The sequence below is a fragment of the Chrysochloris asiatica genome, unplaced genomic scaffold (assembly GCF_000296735.1).
Source record: "Chrysochloris asiatica unplaced genomic scaffold, ChrAsi1.0 scaffold00013, whole genome shotgun sequence".
NCBI lineage: Eukaryota > Metazoa > Chordata > Mammalia > Afrosoricida > Chrysochloridae > Chrysochloris > Chrysochloris asiatica.
Window position 1 is genome coordinate 11,008,316 of NW_006408531.1, and position 19,144 is coordinate 11,027,459.

Here is a 19,144-nt window from a genome sequence, read left to right on the forward strand (position 1 = left end):
TAGATAGATAGATAGATAGATAGATAGATAGATAGATAGATAGATAGATAGAGATAGGTAGCTAGGTAGGTAGGTAGGTAGGTAGGTAGGTAGATAGATAGATAGATAGATAGATAGATAGATAGATAGATAGACAGATAGATAGATAGATAGAGTGTGTCCTGGTATGGCATTGTAGGATAAGCACTCAACTGTAAGGATGGTTTGGAACCGTTAAGATCAGTGGTTCAAACTCACCGACCTTGGAAACACTGTACAGAGTCACTATGAGTTGGAACCAACTCAAAGGCACTCAACATTTCTTAAACATCTTGAGTTTTTCTAAAACAACAACAAAAAAATTGGATTTCAGTCTAAATATGGGATATATTTTGGTATATAAGCCTCTTTTGTATTTACTTAATTTCAAATATGAATATAAAATTACACTGATATTGTTTGGCAAGTCATTGACAACTAGTTATTTAAATAAAAATATGCCTTGTTGTTGTTGTAATGTGCCATCGAGTTGGTTCCGACCCCTAGCAATCCTGTATAGGGTTTCAGAGGAATGTGCCTTGTTAGTAGAGTGTAAAACATTTAGTATTCTTCCATTATCCTCAAAGCCTCAAATGTACTCTTATTTGTTGTCCAAATACTGAAGACAGAGTCTGAATTCTAATAATAAAAACTGGAGTAATCCCTAGCAAGTCTCCTACACACCAGTGTGTTTGGAAACACTGGTACGGTAGCTAATGCACAGGGTTGCTATGAATTGGAATCGACTCAAGGACAATGCGTTTCCCTCCATTGTAGCTTTTGTTTTCTATTGCTACTGAAACAAACAAAACAAGACATGGCGACAATGGAAATAATGGTACCAACTGATATGATTTTCATTTAAGAATCACTCAGGGTAGGGTGTGAAGATAAGGTTGATGTAATACAAAAATTCACTTTTATTAAATTAAAGGAATTAGCTCCACTGCATTTGTTACTAATTTTTGAGTTACTATCTTTGCCATTAATGCTAACAGCATAATTTGACAAATGGTCTTCTAAAATAAGGATCAGCAAACTATGGCCCACTGTTTTTACAAATAAAGTTTTATTGGAACAGTCACTGAACAGGTTCACTTATGCACTGCATTGTTTATGAATTTTGTATTTTTTTTTTTTTTTGCGCATTGTCCATTATGTAGCTGTGTTTGAGATACAATGGCAAAGTTGAACAGTTGCAACATAGATCAGTTGACCTACAAAACCTAAAATGTTTATTATCTAACTCTTCACAGAAAAAGTTTTCCTACCCTTCTTTTAAAGAAAAAAGAGGATACCAGTTTATGAAAATTGACACTTTTCCATCTTTTGTTTACTAAACTACTCTGATCACTATGCAATTTACATACGGAGGGATAATTTTTAATCCTGGCCTCAATAATTATCTGAGGATAATGAAACAGTCTGTTTCGTATAATTGAAACAGATCATTGATGTGAGATCCCACAACACTTGGGTTTTTTCTTCATTAGGAAAATGACCAACCTTCAGAATCTCTGCTTCTTTGGAGACAATTTATTTTCTCCCATTTTACCCAGTAGCTTTCTGGAATGAGAGTAAGGTCATGAAGAATCTTGCATCATCTCAGAGTTGTGTGTTCAGGTGTGTGTGTGTAATTTTTCAGTCCAATACAAATATTGATTGTAAACCTTCAGTATGCCAGACATTATACCAGATGTGGACATACAAGATAAATAAGATATAGCTGACCTGCTCTTAGAGGGGCTCATAACCTCAGGAGAGTTGCTGATCTTTACCTTAAAGAGAAAATGATTTCGTCATCGGAGCAGTGAAGTTGAGCTACATCTTGAACTCTAATCAGATATCTGTTTACTTCTGATAGACTCTATGAAATCAAAAACAAAATGAGAAACATACATACATTATTATTTTTTAAATGCGAAGTCCCATTAATACAGAATTATTTTACATGCCAGTATATGGGATTGTTGACTGGTTGTCAGCTCTATTCTGAAAAGTGAATGTTTTCATTGTTTCTTTCTTTAGTATTTTAGAATATTGTCTAATTTTCAAGCTACTGAAATTCTTGCTTTATTTATAGATGCATTCATAATGGCAAATCTGCTGCAAGAAGCTTCTTTAAAGTGTTAAAAAGCAAAGATGTCACTTTGAGTCCTAAGTACTAAAGTGCACCTGACTCAACATGATATTTTCAATTGCCTCATATACATGCGAAAGCTGGATGAGGAAGTAAGACCAATGTATTGATGTCTTTGAATTATGGTATTGGTGAAGGTTATTGAATATACCATATACTCACGTACTTTGGACATGTTACCAGGACGGACCAGTCCCTGCAGAAGGACATCATGCTTGGTAAAGGAGAGGGTCAGTGAAACAGAGGACCCAGAAAGGAGGACTGACATCATGGCTACAACCATGGACTCAAATAAGGAACAACTGTGAAGCTGGTACAGGACCAGACTGTGTTTCCATCTGTGGTACACAGGGTTGCTGTGAGTTGGAACCAACAATAACAAAAGCAAAAACAAAATAGGGAGGAGGATTAAAGAGGACCTGTCAAGAAAGGAAGGAAGTGGGTTTGTACAGATTAAGACGTCAGGCAGTGTTTCGGGTCATGGAGAACACGTTGTGGTGTGAACAGAGTCACAGGGTTAGAAGTGGGAGCTAAAACCAACTTCAAGAATTTGGACTTTCTGCAACCCAACTAACTCCAGTTCGTTTTTCCTACCAAAATACTCAGATCTAACTGATGACAATTGCTTCATAAATTTCACCAAATAAAAACAATCTCTTGAATCTGTATTTTCATTCAATATATTTCCTATGTTGTGCTCTTAATATGTGCCAGTCACGAGTCAGGTGTGGGAACAGAAGATGAGCAAAGCATAGCTCATATCTGATGGAGTTCCAAGTCGTCAACAAATGATTACAATAAAATGTGGCGGGGATGTTCAACATGTTGCAGGACACCTGGGAAGGAGTGCTTACAGGTGGATATTTTGGAGGAAACTTTACAAAGAAGATGATAACTGAACGGGATTTTTTAAAGATGAATAGAAATGTATCATGTGGAGTAGGAAAGAAAGGCAATTTGAGAAAATGAAGAGAACATACAACGCACAATGATGTGAAGAGAGGCCAGCGTTGGGAAACAGCTAGTAGATCTGTGTGGGGTGGACATAGGTTGATAGAGGAATCAGTTGTTGCTATTGTTAAGTGCTGTCAAGTCAGTTTCAATTCATAGCTTAGGGTTTCCTAGGAATTGCTGGTGAGCTTGAACCACTTACCTTGGGGTTCAAACTGACCTTGCAGTCCAGCACATAACCTGCAATGCCACACCAGGACTCCAGAGGAATCAGAAAGAAAGCTTAATAAATAGAGTGGGGTCAGGTGGTATTTTGTTGGCAACAGATAGCCAGTAGAGGACTTCTGAATATTTTGTTGGCAACAGATAGCCAGTAGAGGACTTCTGAATATTTTTTAGACAGCCTCAGTGTGTAAAATTCTATACCAGATAAGGAGCTACTCGGATAAGCACTGGACCACAAGATTGGTTTGAACTGCAATGTTGGCAGTTCAAACCCACCAGCCACTCCTCAGAAACCCTATACAGAGTCACTGTAAGTCAGAACCACTTAACAATAATAGTTACCACCAAGTTGACTATGACTCACAGTGACCCATGTGTATCACAGTAGAACTGTGCTCCCTAGGATTTCAGTGGCTGGCTTTTCAAAAGTAGATAGCCAGATCTTTCTTCTGAGGTTCCTCTGAGTAGACTCAAACTTCTAACCTTTCAGTTAGCAGTCTAGTGAATTAGCTATTGGAATCACCCAGGGGCTCCAGCAAGGAACTAAGACAGCAGAAAAGTGATAGTATGAGGTCAAGTCTACTTGTGCCTCTTCCCATATAGCATCCTTGCAGGTAACAAGGACGTGAGATGTGCAGCTTGGCAGCACCTGGCTGTGAACAAACGTTAGCTGGATCTGAATCTGTGTGTCGTGGTCACGAGCATGGGATTCAGCAAGTACATCAGGATACGTACAGGGCAGCCCCCAATGATTTTCTGTATGTCTGACAGCTGGTCTTTCCTAATGGCATTTTGCTTCACCTAGAAAAGAAAGACATCTTAGGTAAACTAAAATTGCAGCATTTTCATACTGAGAAGAAATTGATCAAATGTTTTACGGTTTTTGATGCACAGCTTGATATTTTTCTAAATTCTTAAAAAAAAAAGAATCTCAATTTTCTGTACCCATTGTTTTAAAACAAAGAGGCAAAGTGACAAGACTGTATTCAACAAAGCATCTGCTGAGTGTAAGGTGGTATCAGTTTACATTTAGGCCAGACTCTCGTACATAAAGTGCATTACAGTGAAGATGTTTGTAGGATGACACTGCTGTCTGCATTCCAAAATGCAGACTTCATTCTCAGAGTCACTATGGTTGGTGTATCTACTAAGGTAGGAAGGCTAACAAACACATTTAAGAAATATTTTCAGAGTCAAAGGATTTGACAATTTTAATTTGACAATTAAAATACCCTATTCTTGAAGCTTTCACATAAATAAAGGTTTCACTGTATAGATATCTTACAACATTCTGTCTCGAGTTCTTTGGTTTGTAATAACTGCCGTTAGTACTCAGAATCATTGAACACAACTTTTGATTTAGTGTAAAAAAGGATGAAAGACTATTTGAAGTGAAGACCAACACCAGAAGAGGAAAAAATACTTCAGGATCTTGAACTAAGAATCACTATGACATTTCTTAAGGACACGGATTCTGATCAGCAACCAACCTGATCTATATAATCTTTATACTGCTTGATTTGGGCAATCGCAGTGGTCAGATCCCCACGGTCAACATGTTCTGCAGGAGTGTGACACCTCAGAGCATAGAGAAGATGAATATATTCTTCAAATCTTCGGGAGGGGTACAGAAGCAGCTCTGGCAGGCTGCACAAGACACAGAGAAATGCAGAGAGATGCTCAAGGAATGCCCTGTCTTTGTGGTGTCCCTGCTCAGCCCTCCCTCAGATCTCACCTCAGCATTTTCGTAATAATAGTCTTCTCGTGTCTCTTCAGGAAACTTCGGAACGCTGGTATCATTTCTCTGCACTAAAATGTGAATATAAGCAATCAAAACCTTTGCTCTATGAGACCATTGTAAATATTCCTGTTGTACTACTCAAAGCAAAAAGACAATATCTACATATCTACATGTAAGCAGTAAAGGTATTATTAGTGCTACTGGCATCTTACTAGTAAATTAGGAATATGGCTAGTGGCTGTGTGCCGTGGAGTCAGTTCTGACTCATAGCGACCCTGTACAGAGTTTCCGAGGCTGTAAATCTTTACGGGAGCAGAACGCCTCATCTTTCTCCCATGGAACAGCTGGTAGTTTCAAACTGCTGACCTGCGGTTCGCAGCCCGATTTGTAACCACTATGCTACCAGAGCTCCTTAATTAGGAATATAGTATTAATCATATCATTAAAAAATGTTGCCATTGAGTTGATTCCAGTTCCTGGTGGCCCCATGTGTTCACAGAGTAAACTGTGATCATAAGGTTTCAAACACTGTGTTTTTTAAAAGCAGATTTCCAGGCCTTTCTCCCAAGGCACCTCTGGGGGAGCTCAAACCTCCATAATTGTAGTTAACCATTTGCAACACCCAATAGACTCCAATAGACTTAACCATATTCATTAAACATAATCAGCATAGACAAATGAGAACAGAATTTATGACCAGAAAGGCCTGCAATATAATTAGGATCGTCTGTATGACCGTCTCAAGTTACTTTACTTCTCTGAGCCTCTCAGCTTTCTCACCTGAAAAACAGATGTTAGTTAACTTACAAAATTATGGTGAGAAAAAGTCTATGAAGTGCCTAATGGTGGTGGTTATATGCTGCGGAGTCGGTTCCAACTCATAGCGACCCTGTATAGTGTTTCCAAGGCTGTCAATCTTTACGGAGCAGAGAGCCTCATCTTTCTCCCTCAGAACACCTCATAGTTTCGAACTGCTGACCTTGAGGTCACCTTATGAAGTGCCTATCACCAAATAAATATTATGACTAGAAGTAACCTTTAAATCTCCCGCTCATCATGTTTTCCATACTATCACTAACACGGCGCTCCACTGCATACAACATCTGCCTTTACACTGACTCGTTCCTCACCAGGGAGCATCCAGGAAGTTGCCTCCCTTTAATCAGACTCGACATGTGCCTAAAAGATGTCAGTAATGCTGATTCCTAGAAGTCAAATATTCACTGATTTCAATAATATTAATTGTTGTTGTTGTTAATTGCCATCAAGTCAATTCCCACCCATAGTGACCCTGTACAGGGTTTCCAAGGAACAACTGGTGAGCTTGAACTGCTGACCTTGCAGGTCAAACCGACTTTGCAGTCCAGCGCATATACCCACAGTGCCATACCAGGACTCCTAATAATACTAATAGATGACATTTATTGAGTACTTACCTATATGGAACACAATGGTTTAAAATTAGGAAAGGTTTGTATCAGTGGGGTGTTCTTTCACCATACTTATTCAATCTATATGCTGAATAAATCATCCGAGAAGCTGGGTTCTATAAAGAACACATGGCGTCAGGATTGGAGGAATACTCATTAACAACCTGCGATATGCAGATGATACAACCTTGCTTGTTGAAAGTGAAGAGGACTTAAAATAGTTACAGATGAAGATAAAAGAGCACAGCCTTCAGTATGGGTAGTTTTCTTTACCTCAATGTAAAGAAAACAAAAATCCTCACCACAGGACCAATAAATATCATCATGATCAATGGAAAAAAGATTGAAGTTGTCAAAGACTTTATTTTGCTCAGATCAACCATCAACCCTCATGGAAGCAGCAGTCAAGAATTAAACAACGTACTGCATTGAGCAAATCTGCTGCACAAGACCTCTTTAAAGCATTGAAGAGTAAAGATGTCAGCTTGAAGCCTAAGGTGTGCCTGACCGATACCATGGTATTTTCAATAACCTCATATACATGCGAAAGCTGGACAGTGAATAAGGAAGACTGTAGAAGAATTGATGCCTTTGAGTTATGGTGTTGGCAGAGAATATTGAAAGTGACATGGGCTGCCAAAAGAACCAACAGATCTGTGTTGGAAGAAGTGCAGCCAGAGTGTTCCTTGGAGGCCAGGATGGCCAAACTTCGTCTCTCATACTTCAAACATATTGTCAGGTGGGACCAGTCACTGGAGAAGGATACCATGATTGATAAGGTGGAGGGTCAGAGAAAAAAGAGGAAGACCCCCCAACAAGATGGATTGGCAAAGTGGCAGCATCAATGGGCTCAAACGTAGCAATGATTGTGAAGTTGGCCCAGGACTGGGCAATGTTTCATTGTGTTGTGCATAGGGTCACTATGAGTCAGTACCAACTCGATGGCAGCTAACAATGACAACAACCTGTATGGAGTCCTGGTGTGGTGCTAAAGGATAAACGCAGAACTACAAGTTCTGTTTGAACCACAAGGTCAGCAATTCAAACTCACCAGCTGCTCTTTGGAAACCCTATACTGGGTCGCTGTGAGTCAGAACCAACTCGATAGCACTTAACAACAACAAGAACCTGTATGTACACCTTATGCTAACTGAAATAATATTGTCCATAGGTATAAAACTTGGGGCTTCAATTTGTAATGAAAATACAACCCACTCTGTAAGCACATATTTAAGGTGAAAATTATTTGTTTTTGATATGTGATGCTTTATTACAATTCTTGCTCTCAAAGTGAATCCTATGAAATTACCTTGTTCATGCAACTTTTACTTAATTGCATTACCCAGCAATGACTAATCTCCCTGGGAGGGGTGGGTGGAGCAATACAGAAGGCAGGTGTCCATAGTCAGGAATCATCCAGTGGCCTCCTAGCCCCCAGGCCTTACTTCCTTTGCATGCCCCAGTGGAACCAGGTGGCCGAAGTATCAGTCACCTGGCAGAGTGCTCTACTATGTCACGGGATATGAAGGAAAGAAGGGAGAAAGAGAGATCTTCTACCATCCAGCAGAGATCTCCACAAAGGCAGTAAGTAAGAGCTGCAGCAGGGAGTTGGTTACACCTGTTCAAACTAAAACTTGGCTAAGTCCCATCAGGACAAATTGTTTCCACACTCCATGGTTAATTCTCCAAGAAATACAAAGAAATTCCTTATTTCATAGTGAGATTTCCTAAAATGACTATTCCTATTGCTCTGGTAGTGTAGTGGTTACGAATCGGACTGCGAACCGGAAGGTCAGCAATTCGAAACTACCAGCTGTTCCGTGGGAGAAAGATGAGGCTTTCTGCTCCCATAAAGATTTACAGCCTCGGAAACCCAGTACAGGGTCGCTATGAGTCGGAACCGACTCCATGGCACATAACAACAACAACAATTCAAGAAACACATGGATTATGAATGCTTTTGTCCCAGGTTGGAGGGCTGAACTCATCAAGGTCACACAGACTTGTAGTAGCAGTGTAGAATAAGAAGTCACAATCTTGTTTCTACCCAATCATTCAACATTTTCCTGTAGCTGAGCCACAGGGTTTCTGGGGCAGATGAAAGCATGGCAGTTTGTTGAGGATTAGTTTAGTACAACATCCAGTTCCTAGGCACTGATCTGGGCCAAGCACTGTGGTAGTTCCTACTGTACAAAACAAAATACAATTAGGGTTCCTGTCTTCTGAGAGCTCACAGTATTCAGAGGGGATCCGAAAGCTGAGAGAAGGGAAGAAGCCTTTCCTATTAACTGAAGTCGTTTGGATTGCACCCCAAACTTCCTTTCAAGCTCAGAAGGTCTAATATCATGACTGGATGGCAACTCAATCATTTACCTTCTCAATGGTCTTCAGAACAACAGAGTAATTGTTGAAGAAATTGGTGTATGTGTTCAACTGGCTTCCAAACTTTATGAAGATGTCCCCTACACACTGGGCTGGGCACCATTCCTGTAGCCTGTCTTTCAGGTTATCTAGAAACTGTCTGCAAGATGAGAAAAGCATGGCCATGAAATAGGAGCTCATCATAACCTGTAAACTTGAAAAACAAATAAGTCCCGTCAGCACAGGATGAAGTCTTAGTGTGGGGCCACAGGATAAGCACTGGACTGCTAACTGTAATTGGACTTACTTTCCCACCAGGTGTAAGGCTGGCAGTTCAAACCCATAAAGTCCCTCCTTGGAAACACTACATAACTACATAGGTGATTATGAGGAGGAACTGACTCAAAGGCACTGAACATCAGCAACAACAATCAGCACAGGCTTTATCAACCATTTCATCTAGAGCAGGACTTTTGTCAATTACACAGAGCCATGTCATGTAACAGGAAAGGAGGATCCGGGAAGTGAGGAAGTAGATTGGCTGTGATGGAATCGCACTCCTTCACCTTGATTCCTTGAGATGAAGGAGTATGTTTGAGAGCAGAATGACAGAGTCCAGGCTGACCTCTGTAGGACTTCCCTGAATGTCCTCTTCCCACATTGCCATACAGGCAGGTGGATAAAGATCTCTTATTCTCCTTAGAGGAGAGTGCTCAGCTTGTTTCAACAGATGAGTGTCATGACCTTCACTTGCCCCATTTCCCCTTGGATCTAAGATAATTCCTTAGTCAGTGATCATAGGCCTTGAAAGTAGGAAGAAGCCTAGTTCAAATTCTCCCTTTTGTAGGAATTGGGATCCAAGGAGGGTAAGAAGTTGTTCCAAGGTGACTAGATAAGTACTGGCAGAGAAATGCCCCCTCAATTTGACTTACTTTCCCACCAGGTGAAACAATCACTTTTTTCTTTCTCTCCTGCTTTAAACTCAAAACATCTACTGTTATTAAGTTGACTCTTCAGTCTTGGGCCTTCTGAGTGATGTACCCACATGCTTTATCCCATTAGGTCCTTCTGTTTATTTCATTTAAAAATTTTTTTTATTGTGAATTGGGTGAAGATTTACAGAGCAGATCACCATTTTTTACATTCAATAACTCATACACATTCTGTTTCACCTCATTGATTACAATCCTTTCAATGTAACATAATTTATTCTACTTCTTCCCTAAGTGTCCTGTTTCCATTTCTCCTTCTTTCCTAACTTTTCTGAGCTTTTTATCTTGGGTAAATGTTGCCCTTTTGATCGCCATTAGTTGATTATCTTAAGGTGTGTATACCTCACTAGTTTTATTGTTCCGCTTATAAACCTGGCTATAGTTTGAGTGAGAACTGAGCTGCAGGGGTGAGTTCAGCCACAGGGATGAGTAGCTAAGGGTCATCATCTCAGGGATTCCATCTGCCTGTATCCAAACAGGAAGTCTGATCTCTTTTATAATTTTGAATTTTATTTTACATTTTCTTCCACTTTGTCCAAGAAAGATGAGGCTTTCTGCTCCCGCAAAAATTGTACAGCCTCAGAAACCCTATACAGGGTCACTATGAGTCCGAATCAACTCAACAGTGCTGAACCCTAACAATAATCTAGGACCTCCTAGTAGCATCCCTTTCAGAACAGTTGGTAATGATAAGTCAGGTACCATCGAATTCTTCTGCTCTCAGAGTGGTGGAGACTGATGTTTGATTGGTCCATTAGTCCACTGGACTGGTTGTTTCCATATATCTTGGATTTTAACTCTTCTTTCCTCCGAAGTGACCAATTGTTGCGCTTTACATGGCCGTTCACAAGCTTTTATAACCCCAGTCGAAGTCCAGACTCACCCAAGTAGCATATGAAACATTGCCTTTGTGGATTATGTAACACCAGGTGCTATAATTCATTCCCTCAAAGTGTTTGATTATATCTCAGAAGTTTTCATAACCTTGCCACCTGTACATTTCTTCACATTCATGGATATATTTACAACAAAGGTAAATACCCATGTACAAATATCCTCTGCCAAAATGATATATATTTGTGGGTATATTCCCGCTCTCCCTCGCATACCTTTTCATCCTGCATGTCTATTCAGTTGTATACTACCTACCTCTTTGCCCAAGTAACATGTGTATTAATTTCTTCCCAAATTTAAAACACTCTGTTTTACCTTCACGTCTAATTGACTTTCTCTCCATTTGGAAGTTCTATAACTACACTATTTCCTCTTGTAATTGTCTTCATTAAAAATTGATAACTCTGGCTCCCTGCTTTCAGTCTTGTAGTTTGTTTGACTTTGAATACTTTGTATCTGGGTTGACTTCTGGGTGGTGTTGTCAAGTACAAGGATGAGTCAAAAATAATCCACACTCTGACTATATAATTTATTTTAACCAACTTTTAGAAAAGACAAATATATCATTTTTTGACACACATTCCTTACTATTCAATCCACTTGTCCATCTGTCAACAAGCTTTCCTATACCCTTATTTTCAAAATGTTTTCTGCTGAGCTGTGAGCCACAAATGTACGACTGTCTTCACTTCTTCATCAGAGGTGAATCTTCATCCTCAAAGAGCTGCTTTCAGGGGACCAAACAGGTGAAAGTTGGATAGGGCAAGATCAGGGCTATAGGGAGGATGCTTTAATACTTCAAACTGAAGTTTTTTCAGAGTGTCAACATTGTGGGCATAGTGTGTGGATGTTCATTATCATGCAAGATCACAGTGCTCTTGAATAGCAGCCCTTTGCATTTAATCCAAAATTCAGGTTTTAGCCCTTCAGTGAGCATCTCACTGTAACGAGCATTGCTGAACGTTAAAACTTTTTCCTGCTAATAGTCCCATACTGACCCTTGAGAATCCTAGAAAACTGTAAGCATCAATTTTCCAGCTGATGGCTGACTTTTGAACTTTCTCTTGGCTGGTGATTGAGGATGCTTCCATTCCATACTTTGTTGTTGACTCTCAGGCTCATAGTGATGAATCCATTTCTTGTAACCATTAAAGAAACTTTTACCTTTCTTTGAGTATCAATCCAAATGTTTCTTTTTGTGTTCTTCCTTGAGCTGTTTTTACCCATCTCACATACACTTTTTAAAAGTCAAGTCTATCGTGGATAATTTCATAGACAGATCCATGGCTGATTTGCAAATGATTTGTCACATAATCCACTGTCACTCATCTATTCGACAGAATCACTTCACACACATACTCAATGTTGGCATCAGCTGTGTATAGGCATTTTAATATAACTGGAGTGCAGATCATTTTTGACTCATCCTCATATGTTCATCTCAGGTTGTTGTCTACTGTTCTTGATTCTCTGTTTGAAGAATGCCATTTAGTATTTCCTATAAAATGTGTCTGGTTTTTACAAATTTCTTCAATTTCTGTTTATCTGAAAATGTCCTAGTTTTGCTGTTGTATTTAAGGAACAATTTTGGTGGACAATTCTTTTCTTTGAGAGTTTTACATATATCATCCCATTGTCTTCTTGCCTGTATGGTTTCTGCTGAGAAATCAGAGCTTAGTCTTACTGGATCTCCTTTATAAGTGACTAGGTTTTGGAGCATTTGATTATATGTCTTGGTGATTTTCTCTTGGGGTTTATCCTGTTTGGGGTTCATTCACCTTCTTAAATACATATCTATTAGTCTTTCATGGTGTTAGGGAAATTTTCTTCCAACAAATCTTCAATAATTTTCTATGTGCTTTGTTTTTCTCTTGTTCTGAAATTTCAGTCACATACTTTATTCTCTTGTTGGTGTCCCACACAATGCTAAGACGTTCTTCAGATTTTTGTGTTCTTTTTTCTGTATGTTCCCCTAGCATGTTAGTATTGAGGAATGTGTCTCCTAATTTGGCATTCCATTGATTAAATTCTACTCCTTTATCCTTTCAGTGCATATCCATTTCTGAAATCTCAGTACTAATCTTTGGAATCTTTTTTGTTATTTTTTTTTGTATGGTTTCTATTTTTTAAATTTATTTTTGTCTATTTGTTCTTGTAGTGTTTTCCTGAATTATTCTAAGGTTTTGTCTGTGTTTTCTTTGATTTTTTTCTACAGCTTTCTTGATCTTTCTCTCAAACCATTGAAGATACCTAAACATCAGTCTTATCAGGAAGTTCCAATGCCATTTTTTCCTTCAGAACTATCTTTTAGCTCTGTATTTTGGTCACTTGTTTGAGACACTCTGTCTTGTTTCTTTGAGTGTATTGAAATTGTTATCTCTGAGACATGTTAGTGTTGTATTTATATTTAGTTGATGATTGTTTATTGGTATGTTTTACGGACTCTCCACCTCTCTCCTAGTTGGTGTGATAGAGAATGTAAGTGTGTGTAAAGTTCTCTGTTCTGTATTTGTGTAGCACAGTTGCAGGCAGGTTTGGCTGGTGTTGGCTGTGGTCTATAGATGATCAGGTGATTTAGGTGTGGATAATGGCTCTCTCCCAGTAAGTGAAGCAGAAGAAGGTATGGGTGTGGCTGAGCTGTATGGGCAAGGTTGCTATATCATACTGGGTAGAACTATAGAAAGAAAAAAGAAAGAGAGAGAGAGTTGGAGGGCATAAGCAAAAGCATAAAATAAAATAATTTCTTATTATTTAAGAGATTATTTAATAACTAAAAAAGTAAGATAAAAACAAGGGAAGGAAAAATACAATAAACAAAACTAAGGAGAGGGAAAAGAAAATCGTAAAGGGAAAAACATGCAAAGATAAGAAAGAGAAAGAAGAAAAGAAGGAAAAAAGAGAAACTGGAGAGAAGAAAGAAAAATGAAAAGCAGAGAGAAAAGGAAAAGAAACATGGGAACAGAAGGAAAATAAAAACAAAGAAAGATAGTAGAAAAGTGGTATAGGGGCAGAACCCAGAGGGGAGAACTCTGGGTGACAAGGGAATCTGGTATGTGTCGGTACCTGCTGACAGCCACAGAGCTCAGGGAGTGTGTGTGTGTGTGTGTGTGTGTGTGTAGGGGAATAGATGAGGGGGTAGGATGCCCTATCTAAGATGTAGTTCCTGCAGGCCTAATTGTCTGGGGCCGGGGCACCTCATCTAAAAGTTTGTGATGCCTCAGAAGGTAGCTCTGGGTTCTCATTCCCTGAAGGAACTCGTTCAAGCCCAGAGGGCAGCTGGGGGCAGAGTGGCTAGTTCTGGAAGGAGTTCTTGGACTTCCATGGTGACTGGGATGCAGCACATCAAGGTCAGCTATTCTAATGAGACAGAGTTCAGGCTCCTCCAGACTCAGGGAAAGTGCAACTAGAGTGACTCCGATCTTGGGCAGAGCAGTGGCTATGCAGGGCAGAGGGGTGTCACTGGCTAAAGGGTAGGTGAAAGTAGAGGCTGGCCATGCTTCTGGTCACAGGAGGGTGTGGGGAACGAGGGGAAGATCCAGTCATTGGAGTACATTTGTGTAATCAGGCCACCGTCTCAATGGGACACCACTTGCAAACGTTCAAAATGGCTGTGCTATGTCAGGTCAGCTGACAGTTCACTCATCTGTCTCTTTTCACTGCTTTTGTTCAGCTTCTTCTCCTAGTTGGTACTCAATCTACTCATCTATAGTTTCCTCAGATTCTTAGAGTTTCAGGATTATTTGTTTCTTTCATTTGATCTCTCATGTCTTTGTTGTAGCAGTCCTGTGTAGTGAGTCTGCCTAGTTTGCCATCTTCATGGAAGTCCCCTTCTTTTTCTTTCCAATTGCCAAAACTCCGCTGACGAATAGCAGCTCTATATGAGTCTCCTTCCCATTGTCTTTTGCATGTACATTATATTGATTCTGGAGTTCCCAGGCATTAGTTTACCATGGCCATGAGCTGGGGAAAAGGTAAGCCTGTGAGAATCAACACTACCACTGTCAGTCAAAGGAGTGATGTGGTGAGGAGCCCCTCTCCTCTGTAAGAAGGTCAAAGTCCTCAAGAAGAGAGAGGAACGACACAGCCTCCATGCACCATTGGAAACAACCACATGTAATTCCTTCTATCACATAATGAACATTTAAAAGACTACTTATTAAGAGTTTACCTGTTGAGGCTTAAAATCCATAGGATATCACAGAAAATGATCTGGATATTTGCAGCACTCAGAATTGCTCTGTTTGATGACAATGCTGCTTTCAGTGGCGTTACATAAACATCTCTCACAATTTCCAACATCTGGACGTATTTCCTCTCACTCTGTAGGAGCTCCCTGACAACTTGAGTTCGCTTTTCTGCTGACTCCATCTGGAGTTTTCTCTCCTATAGAAAGGCAAGAAGAGCTCATAGTAAAAGCATCATGACTCCTAGATTTATAGTCTCAAGAAATGTAAAAGTTGAAGGCGGTAATGAAATGGAACTATCTAGTTGGTAGCATGCAGTGTTGAAGAGAATCTTGACAAGGGGACTCTTGTGTTGTTGTCAAGCTGGTTCTGACTCACAGCGACCCTGTATAGGGTTTCTGAGGAGTGTCTGGTAGGTTTGAACTGCTGACCTTGTGGTTTTCCATCCAGTGCTGGTACTACAGGACTTTGGTTGTTGTTGGTGGTAGTTATGTGCTATGGAATTGATTCTGACTCATAGTGACCCCGTATAGGGTTTCTGAGATGGTAAATATCTAGAGGACCACAAAGATCAACTTTTGTCTCCAGCACCCCCAAATTATACTGAAGGAGGAAGTCCAAGGTGCATTGAAAGAATTGGCAAAGAACAAGGCACCAGGAATTGATGGAATAAAAATTGAAATCTTTCTAGAAAGTGAGCCAACCCAGGAGGCACTCACTCATCTCTGCCAAGAAATTTGGAAGACAACTATCTGGCCAACTGATAGGAAGAAATCCATATTTGTGCCTATTCCAGTGGAATGCAGAAATTACTGGACAATCTCTTTGATATCCCATGAGAGTGAAGTTTTGCTAAAGGTAATATAGAAATGGCTGCAATTATCCATTGACAGAGAACTTCCAGAGGTTCAAGCTGGATTCAGAAGAGGCTGTGGAATGAGGTATATCATTGCAGATGTCCAATGGATCTTGGCTGAAAGTAGAGAATATCAGAAAGACATTTATTGTGCTTTATTGACTATGCAAAGGCTTTTGATTGTGTGGATCATGATAAGCTATGGGCAACATTGCGAAGCATGAGTATTCTGGAACACTTAATTGTGCTCATGAGGAATCTGTACCTGGACCAAGAAGCAGTTGTTCAAACAGAACATGGGAACACTGAGTGGTTTAAAATTAAGAAAGGTGTGCAACAAGGTTGTATTCTTTCACCATACTTATTCAACCTGTATGCTGAGCAAATAATATGAGAAGCTGGGTTCTATGAAGAAAAACGTGGCATCAGGATTGGAGGAAGACTCATTAACAACCTGTGATATGCAGATGATACAACCTTGCTTGCAGAAAGTGAAGAAGACTTAAAACATTTACTGATGAAGATCTAAGAGCACAGCCTTCGGTATGGATTACATCTCAATGTTAAGAAAACAAAAATCCTCACCACTGGACCAATAAACAATATTTTTATCAATGGAGAAAAGATTGAAGTTGTCAAAGACTTCATTCTTCTTGGATCAACTATCAACACTCATGGAAGCAGCAGTCAAGAGATCAAATGACTTATTACATTAGGCAAATCTGCTGCACAAGACCTTTTTAGTGTTGAAGAGCAATGGTGTCAGCTTGACCCAAGCCATGGTATTTTCAATAACCTCATATGCATGCAAAAGCTGGACAGTGAATAAGGAAGACCGTAGAAGAATTGATGCCTTTGAGTTATGGTGTTGGAGGAGAATACTGAAAGTGCCATGGGTTTCCAAAAGAACCAATAGATCTGTTTTGGAAGAAGTACAGCCAGAGTGCTTCTTGGAGGCCAAGATGGCTAAACTTTGTCTTTTAGACTTTGGACATATTGTCAGGAGGGACCAGTCGCTGGAGAAGGATATCATGTTTGGTAAGGTGCCCAACGAGATGGATTGGCCAAGTGGTAGCATCAATGGACTCAAGCTTGGCAACAGTAGTGAGGCTGGCCCAGGATCGGGCAGTGTTTCGTTCTTCTGTGTGTAAGGTCGCTATGGGTTGGTACTGACTCGATGTCACCTAACAACAACCCCCAAATAGCCCCTCATAGCAGACCAGACTAACTACCTAAGAAAATTTTCATGGAAAGAAGAGAACTGCCCATAATAAAGGTTGAAATGTCACTGTCAGCAGCAAAACAAATGAAAAAATGTGCATCATATTGTAAATTGGCTTACCAGCTTAATGAGCACCTCAAAGTTAAGATGCCTTTTTCCGAGACTCCATTTTGTGTCCTGAGAATTGTCTTCTATGTTGTTTATTTCCTAAGAAGTCAATGGAAACACAATTACTGGGAGGCAGGACTGTGTATGTCCAGAGGAAATTCTCAGCAGTTTTCTGTTTTCAGCCCATCTACAGTGTTCCCTTAAAAAACGAATCTCCCACAAGTCCATGAGATGCCCAACTCCTCTTCCATAACAACTCATGGCAATGATGCTTCCTGGACATAGTAAAGTAAGTAGTCGGCAAATTTGATGCTTCTCTTGGCATTTCATGTTAAAAAAAACTGAAAACCTTTAGCTTCCCTTGAGGTTCCCATTTCCCCCTGGGAAGCTGGGGAGGGATGGTACTGTTCAGCAGTGGTTGTCTGGCTTGCATTGCACACACTCGTGGCCTCTGCCTCAGCTTTGCTTTGTCACTCGTCCCTTGGGGACAAATAGGTTGTGATACTTTTTAAGGAAAAGCTCACACGTGGACAAATGTCACCCCCGATGAAAGTGTGTCATACATAATTCACATACATTCTGTACCTGTCTCCACATTTACATATTTTCTCTGATTCTTTCTTCACTTTTCCATATCTTTAGGACACTTAAAAAGAAAAAACCCATCTGGCTGCCTGTATCATACTAGGGTCCACTCTAGCAATGGGCCCCATGTTTGTGTCCAGCGGCAGTGATGGATGGTTATTGCTGCTACTCTTCCTAGGCAGAGAGAAAGCTCTTGATGGTGACCCCTGACTGATAATGTCCAGGGGTAAGGCGGAAGTAAAAACTCCAGTTGTAACCCAGGTTCCTTCCACCTTACTTGACTTCAGTTGATCCTCATGGCTGCCTGGAAGCTTTCCATAAGAATCCCAGTCCCCCATGCCATAATTAGCCAGCTGAGAGCAGCCCCATGTCAACTTGTCATAAATTGGTATTTATGGGGAAATCTTACTCTGAATTTTGACAAAATACAAAATTTCCATCTATGTGGAACACTCTCTTTCAAAAAACAAATGACTAAGATGATGGTTATATATAGTAAAGAGACCCATCACTTCAGAGAGTCAGTGGAGACACGGATAGTTGTATAGTTAGGCAGTAGTTGCAGACATAAAATGAAAATTAAACTCAGACTATCTCAAAGCAAAAACCAAACATACTGCCGAGTCAAATCTGACTCCTATAGCTACCCTATAGGATACAGAAGAATTGCCCCAGAGGGTTTCAAAGGCTGTAACAGTGACAGAAACAAACGACAACATAATTTGCCCCTAGAGGAGCTGGTGGGTTTGAATCACTGAACTTGTGGTTAGCAACCAAGCACCTAACCACACCACCACTGGGGTTCCCCTAAGATGTCCAAAACAGTGCCACAACAGTTTACAAATTTGAGTCTAACTCTGGTGTGGTATTGTAAGATCAGCACTACAGACTACAGACCACAAGGTTGGCAGTTTCAACCCACCAGCTGCTCCTAGAAACCCTACATAGGTTCATTATGAGTTGGAATTGACTTGACCACAATTAACAACAACAACAAGAGAAAAAGAACCATTTTAATTTCACAAAACTATGCCCTGGGTTACAAATGGAAAAAAGAAAAAAAATTCTCTTTAGGGCATGTCAGGACCCAACTGAATAAGTATCAACTGAATAAATAGCAAGGTGCCATGGAGATGCCCAGCTCCTCTACCATAACCCAAAGGCAGTGTGGTTTACAGCTTAATGGAACATTCACTTTCCTGGGTAGGGCGTTTATGATGGGTATAAATGCTATTCATATTATGAAACGTTAAACGACCTTTGTTGTATAATTGTCCAGGAAAATGAAGTTCTTAGAAAGACGGTAAGATAGAAGTTTTCCAAGAAGCATTCTCATTGCTGTTTATAAATTCCTTACTTACATGGGCCTAACTGTACAGTGAGAGGGGCCCTGGTGGCACTGTATGATAAGCACTGCTACCTACAAGGATGGCAGTT

The 19,144-nt window shown here is 40.1% G+C and overlaps 1 protein-coding gene across 1 annotated transcript in view; it reads right to left on the reverse strand.

The window, feature by feature from the left end:
* The window catches only part of ECT2L (epithelial cell transforming sequence 2 oncogene-like), a 107,368-nt gene that overhangs the window by 16,285 nt on the left and 71,939 nt on the right, over positions 1 to 19,144 (reverse strand). The window contains exons 12-18 of the mRNA XM_006834623.1: positions 17,135 to 17,221; positions 14,921 to 15,135; positions 8,879 to 9,026; positions 5,070 to 5,143; positions 4,825 to 4,981; positions 4,070 to 4,135; positions 1,797 to 1,885 (exon numbers count right to left, since the gene is read on the reverse strand). Of these exons, the coding sequence (XP_006834686.1) occupies positions 1,797 to 1,885; positions 4,070 to 4,135; positions 4,825 to 4,981; positions 5,070 to 5,143; positions 8,879 to 9,026; positions 14,921 to 15,135; positions 17,135 to 17,221 (836 nt within the window). The remainder of the gene's footprint in view (positions 1 to 1,796; positions 1,886 to 4,069; positions 4,136 to 4,824; positions 4,982 to 5,069; positions 5,144 to 8,878; positions 9,027 to 14,920; positions 15,136 to 17,134; positions 17,222 to 19,144) is intronic.